At 41.2% G+C, this 20,198-nt stretch overlaps 1 protein-coding gene across 5 annotated transcripts in view; it reads right to left on the bottom strand.

The window, feature by feature from the left end:
* Nucleotides 1-20,198, bottom strand: part of PHACTR2 (phosphatase and actin regulator 2) — a 262,245-nt gene that overhangs the window by 117,068 nt on the left and 124,979 nt on the right. Inside the window, exon 1 of one of the 5 annotated variants that reach the window (XM_033405865.2) lies at nt 15,576-15,819. The exons of the other annotated variants lie outside the window; for them this stretch is intronic. Coding sequence (XP_033261756.1) covers nt 15,576-15,621 — 46 coding nt within the window. The 5' untranslated portion in view covers nt 15,622-15,819. Of the gene's footprint in view, nt 1-15,575; nt 15,820-20,198 lie in introns of those variants that run through there. 5 annotated transcript variants of the gene reach the window in all.

Here is a 20,198-nt window from a genome sequence, read left to right on the forward strand (position 1 = left end):
TGGCACTGCCTAGTGACACGGGTTGATTGCCATTGCTGAAAATCACCTTCAGTGCATCCTCTTACTCAAGTCGTATCTACTGAATAAGTGGCATTGTTGGAGTGAGCAGAGAAGAGGCTGTACTCTGTTAAGGAGTGGAACTGAAGAACCCAGAGAAAAGAACAATGGATCTGATGTGCTTATGGGCCATTCTGAATGGGTCCCAGTTTGTAAACTTGTTTTAAGGACAGTGTTACAGCCTGAAGTGTGTCTCCCCAAATTCACATGTTGAAGCCAATTCCAAGAATCTCAGAATATGACTGTATTGGATATGGCCCTTAACGAGGTAATTAAGGTAAAATGAGGTCCTACGAGTGGGCCCTCATCCAATATGACTGGTGTCTTTATAAGAAAATAATTTTAGACATAGACATGTGAGTTCACAGAGGAAAGACCGTATGAGGACACAGGAAGAAGGAAGAAGGTGGCATCTACAAGCCCCGGAGGCCTCAGAAGAAAACAAACCTGGATCTTGGACTTCTAAGTTCCTTTTTTTTTTGGCTGTGTCGGGTCTCACTTGCGGCACACGGGACCTTTCATTGAGGTGCGCAGGCTTCTCTCTAGTTGTGGCCTGCAGGTTTTCTATTTTCTAATTGTGGCACGCGGGCTCCAGTGCATGTGGGCTGTGTAGTTTGCAGTACGCAGGCTCTCTCATTGAGGTGCACGAGCTCAGTAGTTGCAGCACGCGGACTTAGTTGCCCGGGGCATGTGGGATCTTAGTTCCCCAACCAGGCATCGAACCTGAGTCCCCTGCATTGGAAGACGGATTCTCTACCAGTGGACCACCAGGGAAGTCCTTTGGACATCTAAGTCCTACGTTCTTGGACTCTGAAACTGTGAGAAAATAAATTTCGGTTGCTTAAGCCACTCAGTCTGTGATAATTTGTTACAGTAGCCCTAGCAAACTAATAGAGACATTTATTATTGTCTGTAAAGCTATGTATTCATACATTGAAGGCAGTGAAAATGTCACATGGCTTTCAACCTCACCTCTACCTCTCTCCACCGCAAAGAGGGGAAAAGAAAGCGTCTCTAAAGGCTTCTGCTCTGCTGACTTTACAATGGCTTCGTAAATTAAAACATCACCATTTGAAGAATGAGCTATAACGTGTTCTGACATTCTGTGGTTAGATGATTCAGGGGGGTCAGTTTTCTAAAAGTGCACAGTTCTAGATTCTTTTTAAAATCTCAAGATTGATTTTATCCTTTTCATGTTTTCTTTCAAAAAACTGGCAGCCGAGTACTTTCCAAGAGACAGAATACCAGTCGCACACACATGTATACAATTCCATTTTAGAAGACGTTAGGAAAATGAAGCTCAGCTCAGTTGGGCCCGCAGTAACATTCGACGTGAGCTCCGTTAACTCGTTCTGCCTTATTCCAAGTTTCCATCCTCAGCCGGCTCCTCCGCAGACAGCCTGGCAGGCCAGCACAAGTTAACTTTACAGATGTAGAGGAAATTTTGAAAAACACAAAAATCCCTTTAAATAGATGGAATTGGCAACAGCAATCCTGAATTGTCCGTCAGGTTGCCCCTCTCAGTCCTATGAGGCTACCCAGCTGTTGTCAGAAACATTTTTATTCTAGAAGGAAGGTCCAGGACTTCCCTGGTGGCGCAGTGGTTGACAGTCCGCCTGCCGATGCAGGGGACACGGGTTCGTGCCCCGGTCCGGGAGGATCCCACATGCCGCGGAGCGGCTAGGCCCATGAGCCATGGCCGCTGAGGCTGCGCACCCGGAGCCTGTGCTCCTCAATGGGAGAGGCCACAACAGTGAGAGGTCCGCGTACCGCAAAAAAAACAAAAGGAAGGTCCAAGGCCAGCTCAGCAGGTCTTCCTCAGAACACCTGAGGCAAACAATGGTGGCCTTCCTTGGAGAGGCTAAGAGACGCTTTAGGAAAAGCTTTTAAGAGATCCCAATTAAAACTTACTGGAATATACTTCACAGTGGGCAAGGTACTGCAAATGGGCCCACCACTGAAAGGAAAGACCCCTGAAGTACAGAGGCAAAAATAAAAAGCCACACGTTTCCAAAAAGGAACATATGAAAAGAATTTTTAAGTAAATGATTGCTTGCTTTTGGAGTTCTCAGGATTTGCTGCCCACACTTCTGAACCAGAAAAGGGCTCGGCCTCCTTTTTAGAAATATGTTTTACTCAAATCTTTCTTACAGGTCCTCACACTCATTATTAAATACCTGTTTTCATCCAACACCCTGTTCTTTGACTTTGGTTCCTCTTTAAGTAATTAGCATGCGGCTACCTCTGATGAAGTTCACAGGGGTCTTCCCGAAAAGGCAACAGAGTTGAAATTCTGTGCCTTAAAGGGTAATTGCCCTGCTGAAACCTCTTCCCCTTCTAATGTTAACTACATTTAGCTCAAACCTGACTACTGTGGGAAATGAATTATTTTGCAGCTTATAATATTAATAAAATGTACGTAAGGGCAAAATATTTTCTGGCAATGAGATTTTGCCAAAATTGTACTTGGCAATGGGAATATTTGCTCGTGAACAGGACATATTAATGACTAAATCCATCAAGGCGCTGGGTACAGAACATTAGTGTTTTGAACTGGACATTCTGTAATTTCTACCTCTTTTCAAGAGAAGATACACAGCTAGGGATAACCCCAAAAAACAAAAAAAAAAAAAAAAAAAAAGAGAGAGAAGACACACATTGTTGGGGAAGAGAAATTTTCATCTGAAGCCACCTTTTAAATACTGCTAATCTCTAGAGGAGGTTTCTCACCTCAAGAATTTTCTGTAACACTTGTTAAAAACCCAGATTCTGAGAACCTTCTCCAAAAGATTCTGATTTTTCTGGTCTAGAATATGGAGCCCTGAAATGAGTGTTTTTAGCAAGCACACTAGGTAATTCTCACAACTGGGCAAGTCCGTGGAATACTAACCTTCACTTGTAATACCCCAGATTTCCATCCAGACCAGTATCCCACAAGGATGACACACCCTTAAAATACCAGTAAGATGCACAAAATACAGGAAAAATACAGTTATTCTATACAGACCTTAAACATGAATCTTTTAAAAAATGGTAGCAGATTATTATCATAGTAAACATATTTTAATTAGTCTGTTCAGCTATAAAACTGTTTTTTGTTTTGTTTTGTTTTTTTGGCCATGCCGCACGGCATGCGGGATCTTAGTTCCCAGACCAGGGATAGAACCCGTGCCCCCTGCAGTGGAAGCGCAGAGTCCTAACCACTGGGCCACCAGGGAATTCCCCAAAACTTTTAAACTTTCATAAAATGTTTTTAGACCATAACAAAAGCAGGTCAAAGTTGAGTTCTTGTGGGACAATCAACCAAGAAAGTCTTCTGAAATTAATTAAAAGCTATTTGCTAAACTTCTAAAAAAACCAGTCTTCTACATAACGGGAAAATGTTAATTGTGATGAATTATAAGTGACGGTACGTGTTTGTGCATATACAGCAAGTTTGCGTTGCTACCTTACGACCCAACCAAGCCATCAACCAAGTAGGAAGCCAGAAAAAAAGGTATTTATACAAGGCCTCAAAAAAAAAAATGTCCCATGAGCTTTTCTCAAGAAGCTATCTGTGTGCTCTGCCAAAATAAGGAAATAGATGCAGAAAAAAATCAGACATGGATCCAGCTATCTAAGATTCAACATAAGAGAGAAGTGGAAGGAATTCCTGGGATGATGTGAAGAGAGATCCCAGGGCAACAGCTGGGCAGCAGGCTTACAGGAAATGCCGTCCAAACTGGAATAGAGCAAAGCCCTCAGGTAAATTTCTCAAAGAAGAACTTGAAAGAATATCAAAATTGTCTGGACATATTTGAGAAGAGATCTATGTAACTGGGGAAAGGTTTGGGGATGAGTATATAGGAAACTCAGCAAGCCAAAACACGAATAGGGAAAGCAAAAGCTATGCAGGAAGGAAAAAGGAAGTACGGTTTACCTCACGGCCTAGCTGTCAGCAGCTTTTGCGTAGTTATAAGGAATACTGATCTAATCTAAGGCACAATAGAAAAATGTTGGGAAGATGAGAACATCGGAGGATGGGAAATGCATGACTTCGCTGGGGGCAGGGGTGAGAAGCGGTGTGAAAGAGGAAGCTGTATCTTCAATTTCCATACTGTGAGGTCAGTAATAATGTGTCAAGCTGAATAACCAATAATTAGCAATGTAAGCACACTGTTTAGAGACTGGAGGTAAATACTAAAGAATCGGTTTAAAAGGTTCTACATTTCTGGGATGCTCCTTAACTTTCTGATGGGTGCCTATCACTCTGCTAATATACAACCTGGCCAAACACAGCTATTCATTTATTCAGCAGTTTTTGTGTCAGGCATACATCTAGGAATAAGAAGACACATTGGGGAACAAGACAGATAAGTTCCTTGCTCTTGGAGCTCAGGTCCTAGCAAAGGGAGACAAGGAACAAACAAACAAACAAGATAATCTGAGGGATAAGTGCAATGACAGAGCAGAGAAGTGTGACTGAGGGGTGGGTAGGAGAGGTCCCTGTGAAGAGGAGGATGTGGGAGCTGAAGCAAGTGTAACCGAAAGTGGGGTCCAGCTGCTCGCCACTCAACAGCCAGTGAAGAGGCCGGGTTGGTGGAAAGGAAAGTTCGCTTCATTTTGGATGCCGGCAACTGTGTGCGGGGGGAGGGTGGACGCCTGTCCAAAGGCCGAGTCCCCACCTCTGACAACCAGGGGGCAAGAGCTTTTATAGACGGAGGGAGGGGGCTCCATGCAGAACCTGCACAGTCAGCTCTGACCGTCTTCTTGACATTGGTCGTGCAGTGGTCTGATCAGTGTCATCTTGATTGTTTTAGGTACAGCCAATCTTCAGTTCCAGGGTCGGTTTGTTTCCATTTCTTTGAGGCCAGTTCTCAGAATTGTGGCAGCTTATGTCATGGCTACAGTCCGGTCATCATGTAGTTAACTTCTTCCACCTGGAGGGGGTTTCAGTATCTGTAACACAGCTCACAGGATACGGCTCAGAATATTATCTATAGCCCTTGAGAAGGAGCTAAAGGTCCTTGACTACGCTTAATGACTAAACTATTATTATTTGGTCTCCTTTGACTGTTTTCCTTTGCTTCTGCATTTTCTCACTTCTCTGATGAAACTGACTCTTTGGCTAAAGTTTTTCCACAGACAAAAGGCAAGCTGAGGACATGGTGGGCATAGACCACAGGGTCCTGCTCCATTTCACAAGGAACCAGCTTTGGAAAGAGCCAGAAGGAGCGTGTCCCAGATTTCCTAGAATTACAGGGAGCAGCAACGGCCAAGGTCACGGGTAAGAGTGAGCCAGGCTTGTGTGATGACTGAAATGTGATTGAAGCTGTCGGGGGTGACGGTGAGGGGCAAAGTGGTGGAGATGAAGTCAGAGAGATGGGAGGAGATCAGGGGTCACACAGAATCATGTATGGCCTTGAGGACAGCAAGGTGAAGTCTGGATTTCATTCTAAATGCAATGGAAAGTCATGGGAAGGTTTTGTGTAAGGAAGTGACATGATTTATGTTTTTAAAAAATTACTTTAGCTGTTGTGTGGAAAATGAATTACAGAAGGCTAAGAACAGAAGCAGGACACCAGCTTGAACCTACTGCAGTGGTCCATGCATAGATGGCCAGGGTGTGTATGGCAGCAGGGGAGAGAGAGAGGGAGAGAGAGGGAGAGAGAGAGAGAGAGAGGGAGAGAGAGAGGGAGAGAGAGAGGGACGGAGGGAGGGAGGGAGGGAGGGAGGGAGAGAGAGAGAGAGAGGGAGAGAGAGAGAGAAAGTGAATGGAGTTCAGATTTATTTTGGAAGAAAAATGGGCAGGACATACTGATGGATCAATGTGAACAGGAAAGGGAAAAACCCAAGGGTGAATCCTAGATTTTTGGCTAGAATGAGTGAGTGGTCAGAGGTATCATCTGGTGAAATGCAGAAAGTCAAGGGAAGAACCGGTTTGGAGGGCAAAATTAAGCCTTCCGTTTAGACCTGCGACCTGTGGGATGCCCATTAAGGAGTCAAGCAGATCTGGGAAACAGGCAGTTGCCTATTTGAGCCTGGAGCAAAGGAAAGAGCAGAGTTGCAGATACAAACTTGGGCATCACCCTACTCGCAGTTCTCCAGGCACCCCCAGGTCAGGTGCTCGTTGCACCTTGTTGGATTACCGCAGCTTACCTCTTGCTCCCTCCTCAGTCTCCCCCACAAAATCAGTACTGCAAGCAGCAGGCAGATTCACCCCTTTAAAGCAAAGCTCTAATCATCTCTCACTTGATAAAAAGCCTTCTGTGGTTCTCACCCCCTGTGTCTTGACCTCTTGCCTTCCAACCCTCTCCATCTCAGGGCCTGAATTCTTGTTCCCCTTCTGTACTGTTCGGCCTCCCTGATTTGTCCCCAGGGTTCTCTGGGGTCCCTTCTCTTCCAGCCCCATTTCCACACATCTTCACTAAGTGTATCCTGGGCTCAGACCTTTGTGGGCAAGGCCGGTGCGTGATTTATCTTTGGAACTTCCCCAAAGCTTAGCCCAGGTACCTGACACTTAATTACTTCAGTTCAGGAACTGTTTGTTAGATGAAGGTGCCACTCGTTCTCCTTACTATCCCCTCACAAAATGAGCGGATTTACAGGAATACACCAAAATTTTCCTAGTGTTAAGGGTTGCAATGTTATATTTGACAGAAGGTTTACATGAATGAACACATCCAGTCCCTTGAAATGAAAATACAGTAGTTTACAAATATAAATGATAATGGTTAGACCCAACTTTTTAATGTAATGTTATCTGCCAATTCCCTTCTGGGAAACAAAAACTGTTGTTTTTGGTTTTGGTTCCCCTGCTTCAGATGGGGATGGGGGATGGAGCAACCAGGAAGTGTTTATTTTCCTAAGACTATTTCTATCTCCATATCACTTTTACATAAGTTGAGTCTTCACCAAATATGAATCTTTATTCCCAAGCATAGAGACTCACACTAAAGTCCCCAGAACAGGAAAACATGTTGGAACCTTTCCTCTATTCAAATTAAAGAGGCTTAATTAGAGGATCAACAATCCAGGTTTCTTATCTCCTTCCCTCCTGCATTAAATAAGCAAAGGATGAAGTCTGACTCGCCCATTGGTTGTTATTTTTTCAAATGGCTGAAGATAAAATAAATTTAAGCTAAAAACATTTGGGATATTACTCACTGACCAGACTGATGACCAATGGACCAAAGAGAAGTAGTTGAGGTTCAAATTTTTGCTCCTTTTCTTTCTCTAAGTGACTGACATTTGCATTATGATCAAACAGACTAAGAAAAAAAAATAAACCTAAAAAGCTATCTTAGGGGCTATATTTTTGCTTTCACCATTGAATTCACAAAGAAAAAGAATAGGACTGGTTGAAAAATGGCAATTGAACTTAAAGCGGAGTCAGAGTCCATGACAGCCAGAGAAAACCTGATATAGTTGCAGGTCAGCTCATGGCTTTAATTCCAGTGGAGGGCCAGGTGGATGCTGCAGGGGGAAGCTCTGGCCTTGATCATGCCCAAAGCAGAGGAAAGCCATGACTGTCACACTATCTTTTCAGAAATGAATTTCCTCTCTCTTTCTCTGCTCATGTAGATTTTTCTTTATGCACGTATTTTAAAAATAGAATCATGTAACTTCAGAAAACTGCCATTTCATATTTTTATGCTGTTTATTATGAAAATCGCTTTTCAAAAATATTTTTATATCTTTTTTTTTGCAGTACGCGGGCCTCTCACTGTTGTGGCCTCTCCCGTTGCAGAGCACAGGCTCCGGACGCTCAGGCTCAGCGGCCATGGCTCACGGGCCCAGCCGCTCCGCGGCATGTGGGATCTTCCCGGACCGGGGCACGAACCCGCGTCCCCTGCATCGGCAGGCGGACTCTCAGCTACTGCGCCACCAGGGAAGCCCCTATATCATTTTTAAATGGCCTGTTTTATTACATGACTATATCCTTACATGACTATATCCCAATTAATTCTCTTGTTGTTTGACTATTAGGTTATTTCCAATACTTTGGCTCTGATGAACATTGCTCTGGTGAGCAAATAATTACTATCTTAACAATATACTTCTAGAAGTGGAAATGCTGGGTCTGAGTATATGCACATTTTAAGATTTTTAATATATATTACCAAACTGCTCTCCTGATAGGTTGTACCAATTTAAACTACCACAAGACAATCATCTCCTGGAAATCATTCCTTTTAATCTTTACTAAATTCATAGGTGATCGATGGCATCCATTTTTTTTCACTGAATTGCTTAAATTTTACTCATTACACCAAATGGTCACTCGCATTTCTTCTTCGATTAAGCAATGTGGGCAAGTTAACTCTTGTGCTTCAGTTTCCTCATCTGCAAAATGTGGATATTAATGGTAGTTACCCTATATGGATGTTGTGAGGATTAAAAAGTTAATTCAAGTAAAGCACTTAGAATAATTCCTGACCCATAGGGAGCTCACCATTATGGCCATTAGATATTTTGAAAAATTCCTGTTCATGTTCTTGACTCATTTTTCTATTTGAGTTTTACCATTTCTCATTGATTTGTTTTTCTCACTGATTTTTAAGGTCTTACTACATTGAGATATTTAATCATTGTTTTCTATATGCAATGCAAATATTTTGTCAACTTTATGATTTCCTTTTTCAGTATGCTGCTGATTTTTTTGCCATGCAGAAGTTTAAGGATTTAATATCATTAAATCATTCACTTTAAATCAGAAAAAATTACAGAGATTAAATAGTCAAATATGAGAAAAACAGCAAAGGAAAACACGTTTTTAATAATTCTAGTTTGTAAGAAAGAAACGGATAGATTTGACTCCATAAAAGTTTAAAGTTTTTATATTAAAAAAATCAAACAAACAGAAGAGGTAAGAAAAACACAGAAAAATATTCACAGTATATTACAGACATAAGGCTAATCTCCTTAACATACAAATCTTTGAAAAAAGAAAACATAAAATAAGGAAAAACTATAAATAGGCAATTCAGAGAAAAAGAAATACAAATGCCCGATTTCACTTATAATCAAAATGAGATATCACTTTTTACATATAGATTTACAAGGATTTTTAAAAATTAATTATGCCCAACACTGTGGTCCTATACAGTTTTGCAGAGTGTTCACTGCACAAGGACAACTGGACGACAGGAGTGAGTTGGGACAGAATTCCTGCTACTCTACTGCCTGTTAAACCATATGCCTGCCGGGCTGCCTCACCCAGAGAGAGTGCTTTCTATTTCTCACAAAGGGCCATATGCTTTAAGAGAGTATGCAGTGGTGGTGAGAGAGTGCAGAAAAAGGAAATCTCATCTAGTGAGCAGATATACTGATACAGTCCTTAGAGATAATTCGGCAAAGTCTATCAAAATAAAACAAACAAATCTTTTGACCCAGCAATTCCATCCCTAGGATTTTACTGGTACAGGTAGCGTGAGATGTTTAGATAAGGATGTTCATTTCAGCTTTGTTCATAATAGCACACACACAAAAGAACCCAGAAACAATATAAAAATACAAACAAAATATAAAAACACAATAGAGTTCTTTTAAAGGAAATTATGAGATATCCACATATTATAATACTGTTTCTAGATTAAAAACATCAATATGAAATATTTTCAAGTTTACATCATATGAAAAACTCAAACTCGGGAGCAGCAAGCATATTACGTCTTGCTTGTATTTTGATAAAGACACATACGTGAAGACTGTAATGAAAAAAAGCTGTTCATGCTGCGTTATAATTTAAAAGGGAGGGACTAGGGGTCTGGGAGGGAATAAAATTCACTTTTATCCTGAACTGTCTTGTAAAGTTTGACTTTTGATCATATGCATGTTATTTGCATTAAGAAAAATGAACTATCCGTTTTTGTTTTACGATTTCTTTTAATACTGGCTTTACAAGGAAATGGATGAATATCCTGGGCAGGGCAGAAATAAGGCACTGACCAAAATATGGAAACCCAGAAACACAGACAGATATAGGTTCTATCATGGCCTAGGTGTGATCCTGCATACTTTATTCACTTGTTCCCTTGTCTTCTAAAAATGAGAAGAGTGGCTTTGTCTGCCCTTTCAACTCAAGGGCTCATGCAAAACAGCCAAGAGCTGCTCTGTGGCACAGTGAACATGGGGTGGGGCTGAAGACTGAAAAAAATAGTCACTAGATTCAAATACCACCCGACAGACAACAGAGCCACCGTAGCATGCAATTCTTGAAGTTAAAAAGAATGAAAATAATACAAAATTCGCATTCATATAATCATTAGCTTAAAGTAGTCAGACTGCATTGAGAATATTTGTTGACTCATTCATATTCTCAACAAACTTTTTGTACCCAATCTGTCATGCCCAGTACTTGGCAATGAGAACGCCAGAAGTCTCAACCCCTCTAAGGAATGAGGTCAGAGGGTACTGAAACCCCCCTATTTGGGGACATACCTGTTTAGCCTGTGCTTAGAAATAATAAATCTAATCCTCAATAAAATACGAGGAAATCAAAACCAGCAACATATAAAAAAGATTATATATCATATCCAAGTAATCTTTGTCGCAGGAATGCAAGGTTGGTTTAACATCTGAAATTAATGTAATATGCCATAATTAATACAATGAAGGACAAAAACCATATGATCATCTCAATAGGGGCAAAAAGAAAAAGGCTTGGACAAAATCTAACAGTTGCATGATAAAGATGCTCACAAACTAAGAATAGAAGGGAACTTTTTGATAAAGGGCATCTATGAAAAAACCACAGCTAACATGACATTTAATTCTGAAAGACTGATTGCTTTCCTCCTTAGATCAGGAACAAGACAAGAATGTTCACTCTTGCCTCTTCTCTTTAACATTATACTGCATAATAAGTGAAGGCAACTAGACAGGGAAAAGAAATAAAAGACATTCAGATGGAAAAGACGAAGTAAAAGTATCTCTGTTTGCACATGACCTTGTATATAAATCTTGTACATAATGTGATCTTGTATACAGAAATACCAAGGAATCCACTGAAAAATTATTAGGACTAGAAAAATGAGTTCACTAAATTTACAGGGTACAGGATCAATATATAAAAATCAATTTTCTATATTCTATACACTAGCAAGCCACATTCTGAAAATGAAATGAGTGCAATTTCATTTAAAATAGCATAAAAATGATAAAAATACTGATAAATTTAACAAGACATACACTGAAAACTAAAAAACATTGTGGGAAAAAATCAAAGAAGATCTAAATAAATGGAAAGACATTGTACATTTCCATTTCTTGTCTTTACGGGTTGGAACACTTCATATTGTTAAGAGAGCAATATTATTCAAATTGATCTACAAGTTCAACACAATCCCTATCAACGTCTCAGCTGGATTTTTTGCAGACATTGACAAGCTGATTATAAAATTCATTCGAAAATGCAAGGGGACCAGAATAGCCAAAAGAATCTTGGAAAAGAACAAAGTGAGAAGACTCACACTTTTCTATTTCAAAACTTAGTACAAAGCTACAGTAATCTTGACAGTGTAGCATATTAGTAGACATATACATCAATGGGATAGAATTGAGAGTTCAGGAATAAATTTGACATATATGGTCATCTGATTTTTGACAAGGGTACCGAGACAATTCAACAGGGAAAGAATCACCTTTTCGAAAAATGGTCCTGGACAATTGGATATCCACATGCAAAAGAATGAAACTGGAGCCCTACACCACACTACACATAAATATTAAAAAATGTATCACAGACCTAAATGTAAGAGCTAAAATTATAAAACTCTTAGAAGGAAACATATGTGTAAATCTTGACAGTGGTTAGTTTATGGTTTCCTAGACAGGAGACCAAAAGTGCAAACAACAACAACAAAATAGATAAACTGAACACAATAAAAAATTTCAGTTGCAAATCATAGTATCAAGAAAGTGAAAACACAACTCTGAAAATGGGAGAAAGTATTTGCAAATCATATATCTGATAAGGGACTTGTATCCAGTATACAAAGAACTCTTATAACTCAATAATAGCAGGTCAAATCACCCAATTAAAATTAAGCAAAGGATCTGAATAGACATTTCTCCAAAGAAGATATACAAATGGCCAATAAGCACACGAAAAGATGCTCAATGTCATAAGTAATCAGGGAAATGCAAATCAAAACCACAATGAAATACAACTTCACACTTACTAGATTAGCCATAATCAAAAGACAGTAACAAGTGTTGAAGAGGCTGTGGAGAAATTGGAACCTTCATATACTGCTGGAGGCAATGTAAAATGGTACAGCCGCTTTGGAAAACTGGCAGTTCCTTAAAATATAACATAACAAAGATAGAGTTACCATATGACCCAGCAATTCCACTCCTAGATATATACCCAAGAGAAATAAAAACATATGTTCACAAAAACTTTTACCTGAAGTTCATGGCAGCACCGTTCAGAGAGTCAAGAGGTAAAAATAACCCAAATGTCCATCAACTGATGGATGGATAAATAAAATGTGGTATATTAATACAGTGGGGTATTATTTGGCAATAATAAGAAATGAAGTACTGATACATGCTACAACATGGATGACCCTTGAAAACATTATGCTAGGTGAAAGAAGCCAGTCACAAAAGGCGTGTTGTGTTGTATGATCCCACTTATACAAATTCTTCAGAATAAGCAAACCTACAGACGCAGAAAGTGGATTAGTGGTTAATTAGGGCTAGGAGTCGGGGGTTGAGAAGGATGGGAACAAGGATCGATGGCTGCAGAACACAATGAATGTACTGAAAAACAACGAATTGTACACTTTCGAGGGGTGAATTTTATGGTATGTTAATTATATGTCAATGAAGCTGTTTTAAAAAATAGAAATAATGGGCTTCCCTGGTGGCGCAGTGGTTGTGAGTCCGCCTGCCGATGCAGGGGACATGGGTTCGTGCCCTGGTCCAGGAAGATCCCACATGCCGCGGAGCGGCTGGGCACGTGAGCCATGGCCGCTGAGCCTGCGCGTCCGGAGCCTGTGCTCCGCAACGGGAGAGGCCACAACAGTGAGAGGCCCACGTACCGCAAAAAAAAAAAAAAAAGAAAGAATGACTCTAACTGCACGTTTTCAGAAATCATTATTACTTGGTCTTCTTAGAACCTAGAGGCAGCCCTAAGCTGAAAGGCTCAAAAGAGCCTGAAATCAAGAAAGAAAAGCAAGCTAACTTGTGGCCTATAGTGCTGATTTTTACAAAAGCCCAAACTGAGTAACAAGTATAAACTATCAGACTCTGTGCTATTGACTCCTCAGACTCAAACAGATTTTCCCCGTTAAGCATTTACGACGGGAATCCTCTTCGCCACTGTAATTCCTAGCAGCCACTCTAGACTTAAACAACTATAGATGCCTGAGATCACACAGAACAAAGATCTTCACACCACTTGTGAAGCCTGTGGCAAACAGCTAACGAGGAGTGAACAAAATACATGGAAGGGTAGAGGGTTTGACATTCTCAGACTCAGAGAAGAACACCAACATGAACATAAAACTTAAGATATGGCAACCAAATGTTCTGTTTTTGTTGTTTTTTCATTTTCATTTGGAATCTAAAGGCAAAACTTCAGGGAAATGGAGTGATAGTAATACACTTAGAGGATATAAATGGATATCATGAGAAAACTGCTCCGCTCTTAACATTAAAAAACTTCAGTCATAGCAACTATCATCCCTTAACCAACAAAACAAAACCAAAAAACCCCTCTACTCATGATGTCTGAATTGGTCACTCCAAGATACACAAACTTTTAATCAACTAAACGGAGGACCTGTAATTTAAGTATAACACCATTCCATGAGAGATTTCTCTGAAATATCTTTCATGGTCAAGCATAACTTTTTGTTTAAATTACTTATAAATAAACTGCCCAATCTCTTGACATGATTAGTCATTGTATTAGGAATTACATATTAGGAATTACAGCAATCTGGGTATTTTTTGCTGTACTGGGTGAGGAAGGAAGGTCACATTTTAGGATTCTACTTTGCTTCTTAGGCATCATTTATGTAACATTCTTTGATTTTTATAAATGCAAAATCCACTTTTCTAATATTAACCCTAACAATACTTTGTGGCTAAAGAACTAAATTCAGGGCAGTACTTTATACCTGTTGTATTGGAGTACTGATCTAACTCTATGCTTTGCCAGCGCCGAAATTTAAAAATCTAACTCTTCCTTGAAATGAAAGAAGTCACACTGCTTTAAAGTAAGACAAAGGAAAGTAAGCCTTAATTGCACAAAATAGTTTACTAAAATTAAGATCCTAATCAACACTCCCCCTCAAATTCCCAAAAAGCTATCAACATTAAGTCTCTTCTGTTCGGCAGCAGCGCTGTACAACCTTGTCAATGACAGTAAGGGAAGGTGTGATCTTTTTTGGATTCTGATTCCTCTCCTTTGCAGACGGCTGGTTCTCCTGAGGCATTAACATAAGCCGGAGCAAAGCTTATGATATTTCAGGGAGTGAAGCTCTACAATATAAACAAACCCATGCTGGGGGAGGCTGGAATGGTAGAATGCTATCTAGTTAGAGACATCCTGGAGCTGATTAAAACAACAACAACAAAAAAAAGAACCCTTCATCTCTGCCCTGTCATTTCCTTTCAGCAAGATCCTGTTGATGTTTACACAATTTGAAGAGTGTATCAAATATCTCAAGGAATAACGTAAGTGCCCCCTTTGAGGTTTTGTTTTTTAATTCTTGATGGAAAAACATATCAAAATAGTATCTTTTAAGTATGTTTCATTATCCAATCACAAGCATCGCCACCAAAAAGTTGTTTATCCCTACACTACTGGAGAAACGCCAGATGTACCTTCCTTCCTTTTTTTTTTTTTAAAGAAAATGTTAAAAAGAGACTTAAAACAGGGCAGTACAGCTCAGAAACATTACACGCGTTTCCATCAAATGATCTTTAGCCCTGAATAACCGGGTTCATGAAACGTTTCCCCAAATTTTATAGCTTGTGTCTAATAAACAAGTATCATTTGAAACAATTAAGCTTTTTTCTCTTGGTTATTAAGTATTCAGCGTTCTGCCAGGATAAAAGAAGGCAAACAGCACTTCTACTCCGAAACACAAACCATAAATCAGTTGACAAGCTTGAAAGAATTCAGTTCTAGTCTGTTCGGAAGCCAAGTGTAAATACAGAAAAACCTGTTGGCGAGTTTATCTTGCTCTTTAAGTTTCGCGTTTTTAAAACAAAGCAATACGCCAATGGCGTTTCTCGTAAATTTCAGGCTCAGAAGAGATTCAGAGAAACACGAAAGAGAGGCATCTCGGAGAGAAAATGGAGCCTGTGCCTTTAAGGTAAAATCGGCTGGATCCCAAAAGGCATTCCACTTTTCCACGACAAAGAGTTTGGGGGAGCGCTACCTCTCGGGTTTCTCGGAGGGACTTGGCGGGTTCGGGCAGAGCCCGGCTCGCCGCGGAGCCCTCGACCGCCCAGGCTGCCCCGAGCCAGCCCAGCACCCGCGGGGCGGGAGCGCATAGCGTGCGCCCCGGACTCACCGCTGCTGGGCTGCGGGGACAGCGTGGAGACCGAGGTCTGGCCCATGTCTCGGGTCGCAGGGCCAGGTCGGGCGATCACGCGGCTCTTTTGGTCCTTGGATCATGGGTCCGCTCGCAGACAGATTCCCAAGCGTTCATTTCCCGGTCCGTGCGGAGCTGCCCACCGGGTCCCCTCACCTTCTCCCCTTCGCGGGTCTCCCAACCCGGCCGGCCGCAGCCGGCGCGGCGGATCCTGCCCAGCGGATGCCTGTCATTCCTCTATGCAGATTAGCTGGGGTCAAGGGTCACGGGGGAGGAGAGAGGGGGAGTGGGCGACGGGGGAGGTGGAATGAGGGGGGCGAGGAAGTGAGGAGGGGAGAGGCCCGGGCTGGTCCAGCCGCGCCTGCGGGGGCTGTGAGACCCGCGACCCCCCAGGGTAACAGAGAGTACGGGTGACTCCCGTTTAATTTAAAAGGTTCCCTGTCAAATGATCCTTTAAGGCTGGAAGAAAAGGAATTAAAGTACTTAGTCACGGTACTTAATTTAAGAAAATTTGTTTCGTTAAAGCTAGTTCCTTCCTCACATTGTTTGCTGATATGTGTGCATTTTTTTTTCCTTTTAAAAATTATCTTCCTTTTAACAAGTGGTATTTTAAAAAGCAGTATCAGTGGCCTCAATCAGGTTGAACAATAAATCTGAATGATGGATCTATGTGTGAGATCAACAAAGTATACACCTTGCTCTCTACCACCTAGACTCTGGGAAATTCATCTCTCCTATATTCAGAAGAATCACTGTGAGACTATCAAACTGCGTGATAAGGTGTTTAAAATATACAAAAGGTGAAAACAACAGTAATTTATTTTAGAAGCTAACATTCCATAAAAGTTAAATTAAATCCTACTGTAATTAAATCTCAACTGCAAACTCCTTAAAAATATGAATACAAATACTGTTGATGAGAAATCTAGATGCCATATCTATCTCCATCTATCTGTCGATCACTCTATAGATAGATCGATAGATGGAGATAGATATGGCGTTAGACTGGATGGTGGTTACATAAATGTGGCTCACTTTAAGAAAATTCATTGAATTGTATACTATGATTTGTGCATTTTTCTGAATGTAAATGTTTCATTAAAAAGTTTTTTGCGGGGGCTTCCCTGGTGGCGCAGTGGTTGAGAATCTGCCTGCTAATACAGGGGACACGGGTTCGAGCCCTGGTGTGGGAGGATCCCACATGCCGCGGAGCAACTAGGCCCGTAAGCCACAACTACTGAGCCTGCGCATCTGGAGCCTGTGCTCCGCTACAAGAGAGGCCGCGATAGTGAGAGGCCCCCGCTTGCCACAACTAGAGAAAGCCCTCGCACGGAAACAAAGACCCAACACAGCAAAAATAAATTACTAAACTCTTACCCCCAACATCTTCTTAAAAAAAAAAAAAAAAAATTTTTTTTAAGTGTATTTTTTTGTTTCTGGCCAGGCCATTAGGCTTATGGGATCGAACCCAGGGCCCCGGCAGCGAAAGCACCAAGTCCTAACCACTGGCCGCCAGGGCATTCCCAAAAAAGAGTATTTTTTAATTTTTAAATTTATTTTTATTGGAGTATAGTTGATTTACAATGTTGTGTTAGTTTTTGCTGTACAGCAAAGTGAATCAGTTATACATATGCATATATCCACTCTTTCTTAGATTCTTTTCCCATATTGGTCATTAGTATTGAGTAGAGTTTCCTGTGCTATACAGTAGGTCCCCATTTGCTATCTATTTTATATATAATAGTGTGTATGTGTCAATCCCGATCTCCCAATTTATCCGTCCCCAACAGTATATTTTTAAAAAAACTATGCTCACTTGCCACAGCTTTCACTTTTTAGGTTATCCTAGACATTCAACTCTGAACTATTAAAAATCTATATAGTATATAATCATTAGAGAAATGCAAATCAAAACTACAATGAGGTATCACCTCACACCGGTCAGAATGGCCATCATCAAAAAATCTACAAACAATAAGTGCTTGAGAGGGTGTGGAGAAAAGGAAACCCTCCTACACGGTTGATGGGAATGTAAATTGGTGCAGCCAGTAGGAGAACTGTATGGAGGTTCTTTAAAAAACTAAAAATAGAGCTACCATATGATCCTGCAATCCCAGTCCTGGGCATATATCCAGAGAAAACCATAATTCGAAAAGATACATGCACCCCAATATTCACTGCAGCACTATTTACAATAGCCAGGACATGGAAGCAACCTAAATGTCCATCAATGGAGAAATAGATAAACAAGATGTGGTACAGGGCTTCCCTGGTGGCGCAGTGGTTAAGACTCCGCCTGCCAATGCAGGATCCCTGGTCCGGGAAGATCCTACATGCCTCGGAGCAACTAAGCCCGTGCGCCACAACTACTGTGCCTGTGCTCTAGAACCCTTCAGCCACAACTACTGAGCCTGCATGCCACAACTACTGAAGCCTGCGCACCTAGAGCCTGTGCTCCACAACAAGAGAAGCCACCGCAATGAGAGGCCCGCGCACCGCAACGAAGAGTAGCCCCTACTCGTCACAACTAGAGCAAGCCCAGGCACAGCAACAAAGACCCAATGCAGCCAAAAATAAATAAATTAAATAAATTAATTTTTTAAAAAGATGTGGTACATATATACAATGGAATATTACTCAGCCATAAAAAGAAACGAAATTGAGTTATCTGTAGTGAGGTGGATGGACCTAGAGTCTGTCATACAGAGTGAAGTAAGTCAGAAAGAGAAAAACAAATACCGTATGCTAACACATACATATGGAATCTAAAAAAAAAAAGGTTCTGAAGAACCTAGGCGCAGGACAGGAATGAAGATGCAAATGTAGAGAATGGACTTGAGGATATGGGGAGGGGGAAGGGTAAGCTGGGACGAAGTGAGAGAGTGGCATGGACATATATACACTACCAAATGTAAAATAGATGGCTAGTGGGAAGCAGCTGCATGGCACAGGGAGATCAGCTCGGTGCTTTGTGACCACCTAGAGGGGTGGGATAGGGAGGGTGGGAGGGAGACGCAAGAGGGAGGAGATACGGGGACATATATATACGTATAGCTGATTCACTTTGTTATAAAGCAGAAACTAACACACCATTGTAAAGCACTTATACTACAATAAAGATGTTAAAAAAAAAAAAGATCACATAGAGCTTTGCTTTGTTTTTTGAAAGACATTTGCTTGTCTGTTTCATCATTTAAGTTGCCCTCTTTTTTTCACACCCAAATAGTCCACCCTCTACTGTGGGGAAAACTTTTTCCCTAGAATAGTGTGATCAATTATCTACTTCCTTTTGACTAATTCACTCTTAAGAAACACTGATTTTTTTTTTTTGAGTGGCTACAAAGACCTTATCAAATTATTTAAAATGTTGGTATCTATGTATTCACATGTATACATAAAACAATTACATAGAATCTTCAGATCACTGGGGTGTTAATGGGGTACACACATGAGCCTCGCAGGGACTCAAATGAGACCAGGCTTGGAGGCATAGGGCTTTGGAAAACTGGACGTCCTTCTAAGGACCTGAGAGGAGTGGGGTGACGAGGAAATGGCCACTTCAGGGGTTTGGCTTAACCCCGCTGCTCAGAGCTCCACCTCAAGCTCCTTTCCCATCTTCACAGGAAGGGAACCCATTTTCAGACTGTATCCCCACTACATACAAGCCAAGTCCCTAAAACCTTGCTGTGGCAAACACACGCAGGAATCCACCGGACCAGGTCTTTTTTTTTTATAAATTTATTTATTTATATTTATTTTTGGCTGTGTTGGGTTTCATTTCTGTGCGAGGGCTTTCTCTAGTTGCGGCGAGCAGGGGCCACTCTTCATCCCAGTGCGCAGGCCTCTCACTATGGCGGCCTCTCTTGTTGCGGAGCACAGGCTCCAGACGCGCAGGCTCGGTAGTTGTGGCTCATGGGACCAGTTGCTCCGCGGTATGTGGGATCTTCCCAGACCAGGGCTCGAACCCGTGTCCCCTGCATTGGCAAGCAGATTCTCAACCAATATGCCACCAGGGAAGCCCCTGGACCAGGTCTTTATAAATATATTTATATCAGAGAAAAGCAAGGCACTTTGGGAGCATTACGGCTCACTCTCCTACACACATCATTCTGGACACAAAGTAAAAATTGGTTAGTTTCTCAAGCAAGTTAAATGAGTAAAGTTAATACAATTACAAAATCCCTAGCCCTTCCTGAGGCACAGGTTGAGGTGCATCTCTAGGTGACACCTGGTCCCAGGTCATCTGAACCCCGGCAGAGTTCAAAAACTGATGCCCCCAGCTATCTATTTTACATTTGGTAGTGTATATATGTCCATGCCACTCTCTCACTTTGTCACAGCTTACCCTTCCCCCTCCCCATATCCTCAAGTCCATTCTCTAGTAGGTCTGTGTCTTTATTCCCGTCTTACCCGTAGGTTCTTCATGACATTTTTTTTTCTTAGATTCCATATATATGTGTTACCATACGGTATTTGTCTTTCTCTTTCTGACTTACTTCACTCTGTATGACAGACTCTAGGTCCATCCACCTCACTACAAATAACTCAATTTCGTTTCTTTTTATGGAACATATGTATATGTATAACTGATTCACTTTGTTA

Source organism: Orcinus orca, chromosome 12 (genome assembly GCF_937001465.1).
Source record: "Orcinus orca chromosome 12, mOrcOrc1.1, whole genome shotgun sequence".
Classification (NCBI taxonomy): domain Eukaryota; kingdom Metazoa; phylum Chordata; class Mammalia; order Artiodactyla; family Delphinidae; genus Orcinus; species Orcinus orca.